This window comes from Acyrthosiphon pisum, chromosome A1, assembly GCF_005508785.2.
Source record: "Acyrthosiphon pisum isolate AL4f chromosome A1, pea_aphid_22Mar2018_4r6ur, whole genome shotgun sequence".
Taxonomy (NCBI): domain Eukaryota; kingdom Metazoa; phylum Arthropoda; class Insecta; order Hemiptera; family Aphididae; genus Acyrthosiphon; species Acyrthosiphon pisum.
Window position 1 is genome coordinate 159,194,934 of NC_042494.1, and position 18,392 is coordinate 159,213,325.

Consider the following 18,392-nt stretch of genomic DNA (forward strand, 5'->3'; position numbering starts at 1 on the left):
ATTATTCTGGATCAAAAAAATATTCTTAAAATGTCGACATTACAAAAAAAATTGTTTTTTTATTTATCTACAAGTGTACGGTGATTTGATAATAAGAGTGATGTGGCCAGTATAGGTAATCCACAAATGCGTGGCTTAATACTCTGTTTATCTATACTTTGAATAGGTATTTATAAGAATTTTTTTCAATACTTTTACAGATGCATTTGTTCAGTGCTTCATAATATTATACTGTCTAATCCCAACCTGTGGTACGTGAAAACCTCGTATGCGGTATGCGAAGAAGTTTTTGATAAAAAAAAAAAATAAACTAACAAAAATCTACCTAAATATAAGACACAAGTTGACCTGTGTTTATAATTGTCATTGTATTATTTACCATCAGATATAATCTTTATCAGAGCCTTAAGGTGGGGCGAGGCTTGTAAACATTTTTTAGGAAGAGTTCTCAAAATATATTTTTTCAGCCCCGATAGCCCCTATATCTATAAGGCCAGTTCTGATCATTATTAATAATAATAATGAATAAATAATAAAAAAATAACTACATATTTAATGCTATACTTTTATGCGTTAATTGCTCATATTTTAATAATTATATAATTATGAAGAAAATGTAAAAAAGTTTATTAGGGCAAGTGGTACGTGAAAAATTTCGAAACGTATGCAGATATTAAAAAGGTTGGGTACAGCTGGTCTAATCTATAGCTCAGCGGTTCAGTCCCACATTTCCGTAGCCTCCAATGATTGATTAGATTACATAGTTATAAAAGTTTTTTTCAAATCATAAAGTTGTGTCATTATTATATTTACTTCATTTCCTAAAGTCTACGTTCACTGCAGGCTTTCAAATTTCAACAAAAATGTAATGTTGGTTTATTAAATTATAACGTCGAATTAAACCGATAGTGTATATTATTATAACGTTCAATTCATGTCATCTAAATATATATTGCGATTTTTTTTTTTTAAATTCAAATGCGTTTAAGTTGATTATACGTGTATACCTGCCTACTTCACTACTGGGGACTTTTCATCGAGAAAATTAAATATCGACCGTCGTCAAGGCTCGTTTGAAAACGAAGTCGTAATTTATTTCTCATCGCCACCGGTAATGTGAAATGTCTAATGACTTGAGTGTTTTTTTTATCAATACATTTATATATACCTTGGTAGATATTATGTAATTTACTCTTATACGTGTATTTATGGATAACGAAACTAGTGGGTTGGGGAAAGAAATTTGCCCACATTAAAATCCGTACAATAATAAATTGGTGTAGAGGGCGCGGAGGTCACGTCCCATTTCCGCTTAACGCTTTAAAATTCGTTCATTATCGTGTCACTCTGTGTATTAATACTGGTACATTTATACACTAACGACGAAATCAATTTAATACTCTATTATAATATAACGGTATATCTAAGTAGTATAATAATATAGTTGGTCGACTATCGCCTCGTAATTTTCAAGAGTATTTGTATAAAATAATATATACACGAATACTGTAAGATAAAGGGTGCGGCATATCCAACCGACGAGTTTTGAAGGGCTATACATTTCGAAAAGTTCAACTTATAGAAAACCAGTTTGTTTTATTGAAATTAGTAGAACATCCTATTTTTGAAATTACTTTTTGAAAATCATATCTTTAAGATGGTGGCCGTCACCATCGATATTCGATATATTGTTGTAGACGATCTCACAGGTGCGATTTCAGTGTGCGGCAGAGTTAACTGACGAGTTTAATTGGATCATTAGTCCGAGATAAAATAAATGCATGCCTTTATTAGTGACGTATTTTGAAATCCACAATTATGCCATTTTTAGTCATAAATCATAACCGTGGTCTGGACAGTACATCTGGTTGTACATCGAGGTTTCGTCGTGTGTGCGTATTACAGTCCTCAAAAACTAGTCACTTGGCTCTGCCCTCACCCTGTAGTATAATACCATCTATTGCGTACTATTTTCAGTGTACCGAAATAATATTTTTCTTTATTTCGTAGGACTACAATAATACTACATAGACACCTCTCGAGAGTCCCATGCACCTACGGTTTGGTATCAAATATTTAACCCTCAAAACGTCGCAATAACGATATAAATACATTGCCAAAATGTATACGTTAACGTACAATTGTTCAGTCGCAGTGTGGGAAATCCATAATATTATAGATCTTTGGTAGTCACGGTTATAAGGAAAGCTCCTATATATTTTCGAATGATATTATCGGAAAAGCGGTATACAATATTGCATAACGCATAAAAATACAATAAGTACAACGATTTATTGTACCTTGGTATATATAGACTGGTATAGGTACAGTGGTACACATTATATGCCTAAACATTTTGAAGTATGACGCGTTGTGTAAGCCACACGGATTGCTGCGCCATTTCCTCCCCCAAATAGCCGTACATTTCGGAATCGGGCCGTTTTACACGCGCCCTAGCACATTTATATTCGTATGAGTTGGCGAAAGTGACCATCGATCGCTTTTACGGTTGAACTATACGCGACGGTCACGACGACACGGCGTCCCGAGAAATGTGAAAATAAGAGGAAACCTCGCCGTATAGGTAAGGTACGCCCCTATACAGCCCACTTAACTTTCTATATATATATTATACACGAGTCTTGTGGATTTTCGAGTTTGTTTAATGCGCCGCATTTAAAAGGGTTTTCGGCTGGTGACAGAGCGCACCGGGGACTGGTAAATTTGACGTGGAAAAACCGGCGGACATTAATATCGTACCGCAATACAGCGCACTATATTGTTGTGTGTACATATATAAATATATACTTTACGTACTTCAGTGCGGTCACCAGCAGGTGTATCAGCCGATTTTTATCGGGCGTTTCGGGCATCCTTGCAGCACCCGGGGAAAATGTCCTTCAGCTTGCTGTGCGGTTAGGTTTTCCAGAACTCACCCTCTACGTATAACAAACCACCTCCAGACTAAAAACTTTAAAACACGACGTACGTGTGGGGGCGAAATTTAACCAGATCCATGCCCCCCTCACCACAAAATAAGTTGCATAATATACCGCCAAAAATGAATTAATCGTATTATTGACTCCTCCGAACTCTTGTCCCAGATAGACTTTAAGGTTCCTTCTATTTACTCACGGTATTTATATTGTTTTGATGTGCTTGTATATACCTGCATCGACTACACACGCAACAAGCCTATCAAAACAATGATGCGAAATGCTAACCAGGACACATCCCTTAATTTCAAATGACCATTGCATATCTTGGTTAATATACGTATATTATTATGTTGACCGCTATCTGTATTTAAGAATTATACATATATAATATTACCACCGCCCTCATCCAGCAAATATTGTAATAATATATAAATATATATATAAACTAGGTACCTATTACTAAATACGGCTGTCTTAAAAATGGTTAGAAAAAGAGTTTTTATTATTTTGAATTTGATTTTAGGTTATGGTGGAATCGTGGCTCGAGGATTATAATGCCTACGATTATACGATTTTGAAAAATCGTATTTCTGCAAGAACGTTACTAATTAGTATAAATGAGAACGCCGTGACGTGGGGGACAAACACGGTCGTCGAACACAACTATAGACGAAGATATTTATTATCCGTGATAAAAATAAATATGATATTATTCTCGTCGGAAACGGTCGAACGTATTCTTGACGGTTCTCCAGGACTCCTTACTATAATACGACAACGGTTTCTCACAAACTTTTTTTGCCCCCTATCCGCGTAATGCATTATGCAGACTGAAAGTCACGAAGAGATACAAATATGGTGCGTATAATATACTTGTATACCGAGTATTTCTTTTTAGACTCCCCGGCGAGGGTGTGGATTTTTTCTCTCTGTTCGTCTGTGAACGTGTTTTTCGGTTGGTTGAAGAGTATTGTGTAGCACTCCAAAAGTTTTACGTCAAAATCACCCGCACACCTCCCTCCTATCACATTTTCTGGTGGTTGGAAATCATGGCTCGTAAATATAATAATAATCCCGAAGAGTCGTCGTTGTCGTCGCCGACCGAACACTTTTTTTTCGAGCAAATTCTAATTTCTATTCGTCCCGTGTAGTAGGACATAAGGGGTGTGTAATTACTCCCCCTTTAATCTCGGCTTGCATCTCCTATAGTGATTCGGTTCATGTCAAATTCGTCGTCTTCTAGTTTTCCGACGATGAGTACAATTAAGTACATTATTTCATTACAAAAATGGCGTAATATTTAAGAATAATAATATATTATATATAAGCAATTAAAATAAAATGTACAACACTATAATATATAATATTTTAAATTCTAAATAAATTATTCTTACGAGTAAAAAAAAAATTGACCGGAAGCTCTTAAATATTTAATAAGCATTTGAAAATAAAATGTTATAAAGTTTGATACTAAACTGAATTTCCATTAAACTATTTTAGTTACATTTTGTTATTATTCAAAAAATAAAAAAATGTTTTTACGCAAGCAGTACAGAAATATCAAAAAATAATACACGCACAACTTTTAATAAAATTTGTTAATAACCCTAAGAACACCAAACGGTTTTGTAGTTAAACATTTGTGTTGTGTGGTTATGACTTTTGATACCTAATAATGGAATATTTATATTCATTAAAAATTACACAACCACCACAGTTCTCGATGTATTTATACTTTATAGTACCTCTCTATTCATTATTGCCTTTTTTTTTTATCAAGTCTGTGAATAAATAATAGTATCACCATTTCACCACTAGAACATTTTTATTTTTTTCGAAATTAATTTTAAAACGCTGCATTCTACAAAGTACAACTTATCAACGATGCAGCGGAATGTACATAATTTACTAAAATATAACTAAATATTTAATAATATATTATGACGTTATATTAGTTTGTTCTTCACAATACATTGTGACTTATTCTATTTATTTATTTGTTATTCATAGTTATAGTCTAGCTGTTTTAGTAAAAATACTTAATTTAAATATTATTATGTGTAGGTTACAATTATTATATCGACTATTATATTTTGTATTATCAAACACACACTTCTTTCACTCGGTCGTTATTGACTTGGAGGTGACAAACTAGGTACTGTTTTTACTTTTATTTTTATAATCACGCTGTAATTTTTTCGTCAGTTGGAAAAAAATATTATTATTATATTAATATGTCAAAAAATAAAATAAATAAATAAATCATCGTTGGCATAACACATTTGATGATAGGAATATAAAAATGACTTTTCATCATATATTATATATTATAGTTACATTCATATATAATATTCGTTATTCGTGTGTTGGAGAATGGTGAAATTTTTATAAAACCATGAAAACCGATTAGTCAGGGAAATGGGTGTCGATGGACTGTGAGGAAGATACGAAATAAAAACACTGTATCCCTGTGTATAATATTATAACTTGTATTATCGATATTATCAATGTTTTTAGCCTGCTGTGCGCATGCGTCGTGTGTATTATTCGTTTAATAGCTGTTAACAAAATTCGTTTTGCACACAGTTCGACCACAACTTTCTAGAACTTTATATCTCAGTGCTCCATCTTGTTCTGCCTACCATACTCGTGAAATATAATAAATAATATTGTGCCGCACCCTCGTGCAAAGGTATACACCACCGGCCGAACGCCGATTGTCATTCATGTGCAGTATAGCTAATATAGACAACATGCGATAATATGATATGTATTATACATACTATTATTAAAATATTCTGTAAAATTATGTAGTGAGAATAGTGAGATACCTTGCTGCGGGTAGGCAGGTACGTTGTTATTCTACTTTTTCATTATATCCACGGCCGATTTAAGATGGAATTGTATTTATTCATACTATTATGTTCATTGTTGATATTTTTTCTAACATAGACGTGTTTTTGGGCTGGATACAACTTTTGTTTTTTGACCGATTTTGCGTAACGCTTTGTTTACTCTTAAAGAAATGGAAATCAACAATAAAAATAAAACAAAAAAATTAATATGAATTCCTGTTACAAAATGTAACATAGGTACTACTATACCCATTAGATATTTTTTCACTGCATTATTCCTAAAACATATTATTATCTATGATTCCTCAATTTTCCTTGCAGTGGAATATTGTACCTAGTAGCATTCTACACTCTGAAATGTCCACTGCACTATACATTTTTTCACACATTACGTATACGTTTCGGAAGTTGTAGGGAGTTTGCCGCGAATCTGGATGACGGCGGGAGGGAGATTTAAAAAGCCGGATAAATTAATTTTTTATTATTTCATAAATGGGTCACTACCGATGGTACCCGCGCGTATTTAATTTTTAAGTGGGCGTGAGTCGAAACCGTCGCCATGTCACAGCTGAAAGCGGTGAATCATTGCTTGTACGAATATATAATAATAACATAAACGAGTTGAAAACAGTATCAAATCAAATATACGCTATTATGTCTGTTTAAAAACAAATATTAAATTAGACGGTGACGTCTATTGCACAGGACAATATTATAAAATATTATCATTTTGATACAATGACAGCTTAATAATATTATATGTATATATTATACAATATTTATAATAATAATATTATGTGCCCTACTAACCTAGGTAGGTACCTGCACGTGTTATTTGTATATGTGATTTTCAATAGATTATTACTTTTCACATTATGATTTACACTGCAGTAAGACATTGAAGTACCTACATCTACTACTGCAAATGTGTTTACCGAAAAAATATATACACACACATAATATATACGCCACCATTAAACCAAATGCGACTGCCTCGGGTTTGCTCTCTCCTCGGCAACCGAAACGAAATGCAAAAATAAATACAAATTTTTTTCCTCCCGTAAAAGCACACAGTTTCGTTTTTATTTACACGTTTTGTTTATTTTTCCAGATAATATCAAATCCACGCCGGAGCGTATTACGGGACGATTCCGACTTGATTCTTTGCCAATAATAGATTATGCAAATACAATGATAATGAGGTCTTGGAAGACCAAAACGGCAGAGAAAATACTAAACAGGTATTATTTTTAAACGTATAAATGTATTATTGAAACAGTTCTCTTTATAATAACACCTATATTACGGCTGTGGACCATCATCACTGGTGAAACGCCGAAATATTTTTTAAACATTGTATCAGTGAATAATGTATCTATGAAAGTTGTCAATTATAATTTAGTTCGTTTCATTATATATAGGGCGTTCCACTAAGCATGTTCATTCCCATTTTTTCATTTAATAGAATTAATTAAAATTATTCTCATTATAATTTTTCTAATTTTTAAATATATTATATTCTCGAGTATTTTTTTTTACTACCTACTTAAGAAGTGTCCTGTGGCGATACAAACTTCTGTTTTTCAAATGAATTGTTCAAATATCCCATTTTTATTGTAAATTATTAAGTGGATAATTGTGTTTAACATTTTGATGTGCATAATTCCAAATTCCGACGAGTAGTTTTTAGGTTATTAAAATGTTTATGTTAAGAATGATAGTGCTTCAAAATGGTTTTTACAAAAATATCAAATATGAGTAAAATATTGATGAATTAATTTATCAATGTAAATTTCTACAATATTTTCATATTACCACAGCCACCACATCTTCCAAACCCATTATTATAGACCTATTATCCATAGTACACAAAGTAAAATAACTCAAAATTAATAGTTCCTATTTAAGTTATATTGATACTGAGTTCTTACTAGATTTCAATGTATGACCAGAGGTTTTATTGCATTTTCTTCTCAACTCCCCAATCCCCATGTTATTAAGCCATATTGAAAAATCAATCTGTATACGGTGCATTGTATGCAGTGCACGTCATTTTTCCAAGTAAGATTTTGTTTTGTTTGTACATTTAAAAAATAATTGACCTTAAAAGCATATAGTCATATCACTAATATGTATATTTCAACGTAAGTTCCAATCAATAACTATATCTAAATAATTTACTCTAGTAACTCTTTATTTTTTTGCAATTACAAAAATTTGATTTTTTACCCTGTGTACCACAAGAATGTATACGAATATATAGTTATCACGGCATGTTTGCAGTAATGACAATTAATCGACCGATTCTGGAATTTCTCGAACCCCCTTCGCCGTGCTAGAATATGTCGGGTTCCGTGTGTTCAATACGTAGATAACAAAATGTTGGCAACACGATTTCCTATCACGACGAACTGTGGATGTCCCTTATTTACTAAGGCGGTTACCCGATCGCGATTACCATTTACTACAACTGCGGTCGTCTCGGTCTGGTTTAAGCCGCGGTCATATCGCCAGAAGAATTTATACAGAGCTGTCGACCGCGATAAGCACCATACCGTACGTATAAGTATAGTATCGGATAACCGCGATATCTTCAGTCCTCCACTATTCGGAAAACTGCCGTTTTATTCGCGTCTGTCACGTCGTTTGTGATTGCGTGTTTAACGGTGTGGAGTTCCACAAAATTCCGGCTTAACGTGTGTTGTACAAATAGGTATATGAATAATATGACGTGCTCCTCATCACTTCCACTTTTTTCGTCTTCCGAGGATTATGCATGCCACAAGTGTCGTGTCCAAGTGAGACGCACACCAGTTACTATTATATTATTACCGTTCATGAGGAATAGACGTGATTCCGTACGTCTTTTTTGCGTCTGCCTAACTGTGTAATATATATATACTTTGAGATAGGGTATATTATTATAGTGTATAATCATGGTTGAAATATACAGGTTATTGCATATAAACTCGGATTGTTGTCATCAGATACAATATGGCTGCGTAAAGGGATATCACAAATATCAATAATTGTTCTCATCATGAAAAATACCTGGCTCCTTTTACGCCGCCATTTTTGTTTTTATCATCAAAAATTTGATTGAAAAGCTATGTATATATGCAATAAATTTGTATATTTCAACCATGGTATGATAAAGGTTTGTCAAGTGACATTTTGATGAAATATTCGCGTAACGCGTATCACAACTGACTTAACCGGACTTCACCGACAGACGCGTTCTGTCTGAAAAATTAGCATTAAAAATCAGCTGTCACCGTGTACACGAGCTATGATCTATTTTTGAGTGACCTGTAATATAACTATATAGGTGCCTAATATTTATGTATGAAGTTATAATGTATATTTTATATCATGTAAGCTCCCATTAGTCTAAGAAAATTGACACTGTAATTTTCACCAACATCTGTGCGATTGATCAACGAATCACACTCGTTGTATTGCATTGTTTTTATTGTTTGATAGGTAGTAAAAATGTCTGAAAACCAAGGTTTTCCTAAGTACAATTATGACCTAATGAATTGATTTTTAAGAAGCTGGTTTTGGCATGTATAACTTTTAATATTGCGAAAAGCTGACGTAACAAAAGAAACAGGTAAGTTCTGGGAAACTTTTCAGTCGAGACAGTAAAAAAAAAACCGCCTCTCTAAAAACGTACAGACTGGATTAAAATGTCCAAATCGACTAATATTATAATATATACTTTATCCTCGCTTTCGTCCGCAGAACCTAAATCATGTTTGATTGAAGTCAATAGAAAACGTAGAATTTATTACCTACGGAGACGTACTAGTCTTTTTAATTTATTTTTTAAAATATTCATATATACTTACTAGTTATTTCGAATAATTTAAAATGTAAATTATAAAAGAAAAAATTGTATAATCATAGGGTCACACGCAACTACCGAGTCTATGCGAGCCGGATGCTCAGAAGTTTGCAGAATGCGATGATATATATCATTAAAATATGAAATAAGTACCAAAATTAATTCACGTTTCGTTCACTATATATTACCTTTATACATTTTTGATCTACTTAACTAGATATATAATATATGATTTTCACTTTTTCTACAGTTACTTGGTTTTTGATGTTTTCACCACAACGGTTTAGCGTTGATGCACTAAAAGTAAATTCTGTATAATGTAAGAGACGAACGGATATACCGAACAACTTTTCTTAAAAGCATAAGCATAATCGGTAAGCATTATACGCTATACAGACAGTGATGTGTATTTATTTTTTTGGAAATTTTCGAGTGATCGACTTTTTATTTTTCAACAACCTACTTTGCTTAAAACTACATTTTTGTGAGTTTTCTCTCCGTCACCGCAGTTTTGAGAATTGCCAACATAATCGGATTATATGACACCTCAGAGAACACTATACATGCACTCCTGTGTATTATATATAACACACGACTCCCGATTTATAAAGCTCTTAAAACAACATTAAAACGAATCGGAGTTGTACACAAGTGCTGTAATTTAATGCTAAAGTTTTAATCTTTGATCAACGAACGATTATTCACTACGTTATTGTATATAAACGAATGTGTTGCACACATTTTAATAACAATATTATATACCTATTATAATATTATAAATTATAATCAAATAGTACCAAAGCCTTTTTGTTAAGATAAAGGTTAGTTTAACTTAAAATAAAATGTATTCAATTATATTTTATAATACTATAATATAGTATTATAAGTAGTAATATAGTAACTATATCGTTTTTTTTTTCATAAATATCGATATATTATTAAAAAATATTATTTGGTTTTATTATAATATATATTTCAGGAGAAAAATACTATTATACATTGTTCGATTATACAAGTACATATTATTTTTAATAAATGTAGTAAGTTAGGGTTGTATGTATTATAATATGATTAATGGGCATTTATAAAAACAATTCTATTTTAAACTATTGTTATACTGTAATATTATGTACGAAATTATTAAAATAAATAAATTGCTCATATATTCTTTTAAATGATATAATTTTTTTAAGCGAAATAAAATTAAATAGCGACTAAGGCCATCGCATTTATTATTTTGACGTTTAAAGTTTTTTTAAATTGGATTTTTATTCAGTTATTTATTTATTTATTTTTTTTTACGAGAACTATTTAAATTTGTATATATATTAAAAATAAAGATATTAAATTACTTTTCAACAAATTTTACTCAAATATTGTTTTAAAAGAAGTTAGAAACGCCACTTTAAATTAACAGAATAGGGTTCATAAATGTAGTTTTAATTAATATAATGTTACAAATCACAAACGATTTTTTCTGAACTAAACTCAATGGTGTGACCAGTGAGGAAATTTTAAAGATACCCCTATTCCATATTCGGGTATCCTTTTGGCCTTTTTGTGGTTTATCCGCTCTCAATTGAAATAGGGGGATTAAATATTTATATTTTATAATCAAAAATGATTAATATTTTAATGAAAGTATAAATTATTATGAGATTCTAATTGGAACGAAAGTTGGATTTACAAATATGCCTTTTTTATATAGGTAATATTGTTTATATGTAAAACGAGCTCTATGAAATATTTATAATTGCTAAATCTGCTTCAGATGAAATTACAGTGTACAATGGGTTAATTTTTAAATTTACTAGTCTTTGAGAAAATTTAAAAAACAAATATCAAACTGTGAACAATTTAAAATTTTTCAGCAGACATATTTTTGTAACAAAGCCTAAAATTAATCTAAATATTATATTGAAAAGCCCACCAAAATATTGTTGAATTTTATCAAAATAACTAAAATTATGATTCTTTGTTAAAGTATTCAATTTTGTCAAATGTCTATAAATAAAATTGTGTTTTATATTATTATATTTTTGGTTTTTTAGTAATAACTACTCACGAAGAACTTATCAAAGTTTTAAAATTAAAAATTATCCATTTTCACGTATTTTTTTGTCAAAATATGAATTTCAAACGCTTATTAAAAATAACATGCAAATGTATTTTTAATATTTTTAAATTGCTTGAAGAATATCTTAAGCGTGGGATCTTTTATTACATTTTCAAGCATTTTTCGAGCTTAACATTTTTATCAACACTTTAAAAAAAAAAAAATCGAATATTTCAAATACCTATTATAAATAGCTTAAAGAAAGTCTTAATATTTTGAACATTTTATCAATTTTATAAAAAATTATAATTTAAGTAACATTACGTAATAACATATTGTAAAATCAATAGACTTGCTGTTCTCTAAAAGAAATTTAGTAATTCCACGAAAAATGAATATTATGTTGTTTCGAAAGAAAGTTTTTAAAATAATATTATGTCGGATGATTTTATATATGGATAAGTTGAATTTAACGGAAAGCTAAATATCCTTTTAGCGTTACGTCATGACACGGAAATGCCAAACATGACGGACATGTCTTGTATAATATATTGATTTGTGTGATTATCGGAATCTCCTCCTTGATACTCATATTATACGACATACTCGATGTTTAATTCTTATTTATTTTGAGTATAAATATTAACATATTAGTTATTACCCTGCTAATCACCCCCAACCGACCATGTCTGTTCGACAACTCCGCCGGCGTCACTGCAAAAACTAGAAAGCGTACCCGCTGCAGGTGGTACGGTGTATATAATTTAAGCTACAGTGAAGTTCGACTTTCGTCGTATATCATTATAGGGTACTTATAATATCATGTAGTACGTTTATTTTTGAAGTATACGATCTTCTCTCGCCGAAACAATAATAAATTACCAAAACAACCATAACGGCTTATTTAAATATCTGACGAATGTCGTAATGAGTAATGACTCGAACATAATTACAAATGAACATACACGTTGGCTTTGGGGCTCGGCCGAACACTATTTATAATATATTTATTCCTATATCTATGGATGATATTATGTGAATGTACTACGGTAAAAACATAATAGTATAATACACAAGCATAAGCTGACGTAAGGTTTAGTCGAATCAGAATTTTCAGTCAGCTAACCAAATTTTCGGGCACATATTTTCCCAGTATTCATTTTTACTCCCCTTACGTTTTAATTTATTATGCCCGTTTGATGTTTATTATTATTACTATTATGTTCATTAACTTTCCGCATAATTTATTTCGTTATTAGTAGGCTCGTACCCATGTGCGATAATAATATCGTGTGTAAGCATGTATAAGCATGTGGCTTTCATTTAACGAGCTTCGGCACTCTTTAGATAAATATAGTATGTATTAAAATTGAAAACAAAATCGGTGTTTACGTTTTTGAGAATTTCACCTGAAGCGGATGATGTATGATATTATAGTCACGCGTATGATATTAGAGAAGATTGACATTTAAATTTCAAGTATTACGTCTATACGACTATGTTGTAAATATATAATTTGTGCTTATCGTGTGCATATTTCGTTGTGATGTGTTAATAATACGATTATAAAGTCTGTTGAAAGACTTTCGAAATAGCGATTATTTTAAGCACAATTTAAAATCACTTAATAAACCCTTTTCAAAAATTTTATTTTTAAAATAATTAATAGTTTTAAACTTTCAACACAGTATTTTAAACCTTTTTAGACTCTTGAGTTGTAACGCACTTTGAATTTATTAGTGGTAAATAATAAACCTCACATTGTTTTGTTTTCTAATTTTGGTCTCGGAGTGCATCAATTTGGAAACGATGAAAGTGCACAATCGAGATGCCACTTTTAATTTTATCCAGACATACAATTATTATTATTTATATTATCATTTACTACTTGACTTATACGATTATATTTTCATAAATTAACCTAAATTAATTGCCTCCAAAACAACGTATTTCTGTGTATAGTATTTTTTTGTATCGTTTAATTCAGCGAGGTCAGTAAAAATGTATTGTTTTGAATAATGTCAATTAAAAATTAAAAAAGTCAGATTTTTTGGTTTCATAAACATTGTTGTTTCATGGGTATTGTAAAATAACGGTTTAAATTACGATTAAATAAAGCAGTTTTATTGTATTTTATTTTGTACGAACACATTGTTGACGATAGATGATTTATTAAAATTTAATATTCGTCAGTTAAATATAAAAAAAAAAGTTGGCTGTGTTTTATGAAACAGTTTTAATATTAATATTGCATTCTCAGTGTGAATTATAGTGGAAGTCTGACTATTTACCTAAGCAATTGTCAAGAAATAGATCAATGTAACTCTATTCCAACCATATATCTTTTATAGAATATAATATGACGTATTATTCTCATTGGTAATTTTATTTCAATGACAATAGGTAGTTACATAGTTTACTACAATAATTAGATCATTATAATATTATATATCTTATCTTCTACTGCGCAGTGACATGCGTTCATTTTAGTTGCGCTTAAACGATATCCGCGCGTAGTACCTATACTGTTAAAAGTACTTGAATGATTGAATATTGTTATTTTCGTGATTACTTTTTTCCTCTGTTAACTCACTGAACGCCGAACAAAACTGATATTATAACACTGCCGATGCTCATAAATTATACATGTATCAACGTATGGGATTTAATCGATTCAGTGTGTGACGTGTACCTCATCTATATATCAAATGGGTCGTCACTCGAACCTGGTCTGAGTGGGGGGGGGGGGGAGGGGAGTTGCTCATATAAATTGAGGGGAGAAAAAAACAGAATGCGCATCGATATGGGGATTAAAAAAACATCAGATCGGATGTTCTTTGGAAGTGATAAGCTGCGATACTTTTGAAATGTACTACATATTCCCGTTCTATTTAAATTAATTTAAAAAAGAAATCTTCTGACATTGTTTGTTCACCTGAAAAGTGCATTTACAAAAACGACATTTCCCCCTGATGACATCAGTGGATATAATAATATACAAGACTAAAATCACTTTTAATAATAATATTATATATGGGTGGTCGGTTCCTTGTATGACGGAGGAGGGTTACAGTACACTTTTGGAGGAATAGTGTTTCGAAAAATTGCAAGTGTTATATCCAATGCAGAGACTTAAATATTTAACATGCTTAAATTCTATAACATATGCACCAATTACAAAGTACTTGCATTGAATTTATAGTTAAGTGTTAATACATTCAAAGCCCATTTCCTCTACCTCCCACCACAAACGATATCCGTGTACATATCTTATATGCAATATTCGAACGTAATGTATATGCGTATTTGTAAGACAGTTTTCAAAATTCGGATACAGCATTTGCTCCGGTTAATTCGAGTACTACTCATTTCCCCGGGTCACCGGCCTCTGCGCCCTCTATAGGTTCTATTTATACCTATATATATGTATATATATATATATAACTTGTCAAATAAAGAACTCACTTACAACGAAAGTTTTCACGGATATCGTTTACATGGGATGGTTGTTGGAGGGGTGAGGGGAGGACGCGACAGACATGCAATAGTCATGCGAAAGTTACCGTTGACCACGTGCACGTTGATGGTAGCTGATTGTCCAAACGTGGGCATGCACGTGTAGTTTCCGGAGTCGGCGAGTTTGGCCCGGGCTATGTGCAGCGTGCTCTTGAGTCCGTCCACCCATTCGGTGTGAACGCTGACCCGCGGTTGCCGGATCGACTGGAGGCTTGCCTGGTCCGTGAACACCGGCACGTTACCCAGGTACCAGAATATGGTTCCCAGGTCGTGTGGGCCCTGGCTCAGCTCACACCGCATGCTCACCTCGCCGTCCTCGTTGACGTACAGCTCCGGCGGTCCGGAAATCCAGGCCCTCATCTCTGCGAATCAAGACGCGCGCGCTCGATCAGTGACAGTGCCGATGATTACATAATATTAAGACGCGCGTGGCAGACAACGAAGTGTGTCGTGACGGGCGAGTAGTTATTTATATACAAAATTTAAACTAAATTACAATATTGTCGTGATAAAAATCTGTTGCTAATTACTTAATTTTTGATTACCAAAAGGAGCATTCAATGGTAATACGGGTACGTACATAATACGTAACTCAGTTCACCGAGAGAATATAGTTACTTTGCGCATTTGACTGGTGAACTAGGAGTGGGATACGCCGCGTTGACGCTTTTTGCTTTTGTTGCAACCACATTCTCTCAGCGAACGGAGTATGTACTTTCAACTTATTATATGTTATTCTAATATAACTAACAACTATATGACTATATTAACTACATATCTATATATATCTTATTTGTCAACTTAAAACTAAATAATTTTAAAAATTGCTGTATTATGTTGATGTAAGTATTGCTTATACATACTTTTGCAGGAATGACTTTATTAAATCATTTATTTTTGAATAAATATTTAAAAAATAATTAATTTATATATATCTACGTGTTTGAGTTTTTAGTTATAAAATCTATTTTTACCTAACTTAGGTAATCTTGCTTTGCGGCTCTTGCCCAATAAACCTTATGTACAAATAATAATATTACTGGTTTTCTCAAGTCATTCTATAAATACAATATGAGTTCATACTAAATACTATTTTGAATCGTATACATTTTAACTATTAAAAAAATATTAATGCTTTTATGGATTAGACTTTATTTTAATACGATTGTTTGTTTCATTCAGTAATTGGTGGATACAACTATTGTACTATGAGGATTCGATTGATTTCAAACTTGAGATTGTTGTCTTCACATTGATTTTTCATTACTTAAATTTAATGCGATCCTTTTCAGAAAATTAATTATTAAAATAAATCCACGAGACCAACTACCGCCTTTTGTTTCTATAATAAACAAAATGGTTGATTATCGAAAAGTTTGAAAAATTCTGGTTTTAAAGTTTTTGATTGGACTTCCGATCGTTGTTTGATAATGATATATAGGTACACGGCTACATAATATATTGTTCACGGGGAGAAGAGTATTTTTTTGTTTCAAATCCCATCACCCAATCGTCTGGAGTTTGAGAAAGATTGATTTGCAGAATTTTATGACATTTATAGTTTTATTAATTTGATGCCATGAAGTATTGTTCGCCAGACAAAAATGATCTGTGGTGGGCTGTGAAACTACAGTACGGTAATTATGAGATAATAATAATATGACAATGCAGACGCTATACCTACGCTGTATGTAGGCGTAGTACAGCTCGGAGACTCACTTGAGACGTATTTCATTAGTGGAAGACGTCCATCGGAAATCAGCGATTTTAATGACTTTATTATATAGGTTATCTTATAATAATATAAGTTTCGTTCAAAGTTTACAGTCGGTCGTTAGTGCTAGGTTAAGCCAATAATTCGATTTTATCGTCGAGACACAATTATAATAATACAACGGTCACGTCTATAATATTACGGTTAATTTATCGGGTTATTACATTTTATTAAGAAACACTTCGCGTAATGTTCTTACAATTAATATATAATAATAATATGATACCTATAATATCATTTTTTACTTAATTTTCAATTTATGACAGCCGCCAAATTGATGCGTTAGCGAACGATATGGTTAGTGATGTAAATTTTCATGACATTTTTTTTGGTGAAAATTTTATAATTTATCATATTAATTTCTTATCAAATAAATCTTTTGATATTATATAGCTGTAGTATATTTAACCTTCATAATTATATTTTAAAATATGTACTTTTATTACCATTTACCCATTTTAATATAATGTTGGTATTATTCTTATGAACATAATATAGTAAATTAAAAATATAAACCATTAAATATATATAATATATACCTATATCAATATATAATATTTAACTCGGTAATAAATGTGAATTATTATCTTTTATTAAAAATGATGTATTTTTACTTCAGTATAAATTATGAGTGTATAATCGTTTTGTTACAATTATTGATTTTTCAATTTGTAACGGAGGTAATTTATTGTTTGTATCACTTCCTCAATTTTACCCAAATTATATATATTTTTTTTACAAGTGTTTTGTTTGACTCTGACGTTATACTTGTTACAATGTAAATAAAAATGAAACAGTAATTTTATAAAGTATTTTAAAACTTTATTTAAACTTAAAAATTAACTAATTTAAGAAAAGTACAAAAAAAAATAAATTTTCAAGCTTACATCTCTATAGATATGGTAATCAACAATACAAGACAATATTTTTATAATAAAATATAAATAATTATAAATATATTATATATATTATATAATGTGTACAGAAGAGTTCGTCCGTTGTTATTTTGTACGACTTTTGATTTCTGACGATTTCTATGATTATTATGTATCAAGCATGTTACGAATTTATGATGAGTTAAGCGTAATTATGGCAGAACTCGAACGCCAGAAAACTATGGTAGATATTCATTGATAAAAATATGCTTTGATATAATATTCATTTACCATGTATTGTAAGTAAACGTTATTATTTTTAATTCAGCGTTACTTAAAAATGAAAATTCAGATCAACCGGTAAATTGGAAAAATATACATTTGAGTAAGACGCACTGCATTTTGTGTAAAGGAATTACCGTAAGATTACCGATTGAAAGTGTTTTTAATGAACTATTGGAATTTGTTCTGGGAACCAAACTATATATACCTATTGATTTCTTGAAAATGATATTAATATAAAAATATTA

The 18,392-nt window shown here is 31.1% G+C and overlaps 2 protein-coding genes across 2 annotated transcripts in view; one reads left to right on the forward strand and one right to left on the reverse strand.

Annotated features, from left to right (window-relative positions):
• The window catches only part of ACYPI34668 (pleckstrin homology domain-containing family J member 1-like), a 45,328-nt gene that overhangs the window by 21,724 nt on the left and 5,212 nt on the right, over positions 1 to 18,392 (forward strand). The window contains 1 exon segment of the mRNA NM_001246086.1: positions 6,906 to 7,035. The gene's annotated coding sequence lies outside the window, so the exon portion shown is untranslated.
• The window catches only part of LOC100160185 (inactive tyrosine-protein kinase 7), a 306,264-nt gene that overhangs the window by 3,105 nt on the left and 284,767 nt on the right, over positions 1 to 18,392 (reverse strand). The window contains exon 4 of the mRNA XM_029488699.1: positions 15,261 to 15,575. Within this exon, the coding sequence (XP_029344559.1) occupies positions 15,261 to 15,575 (315 nt within the window). The remainder of the gene's footprint in view (positions 1 to 15,260; positions 15,576 to 18,392) is intronic.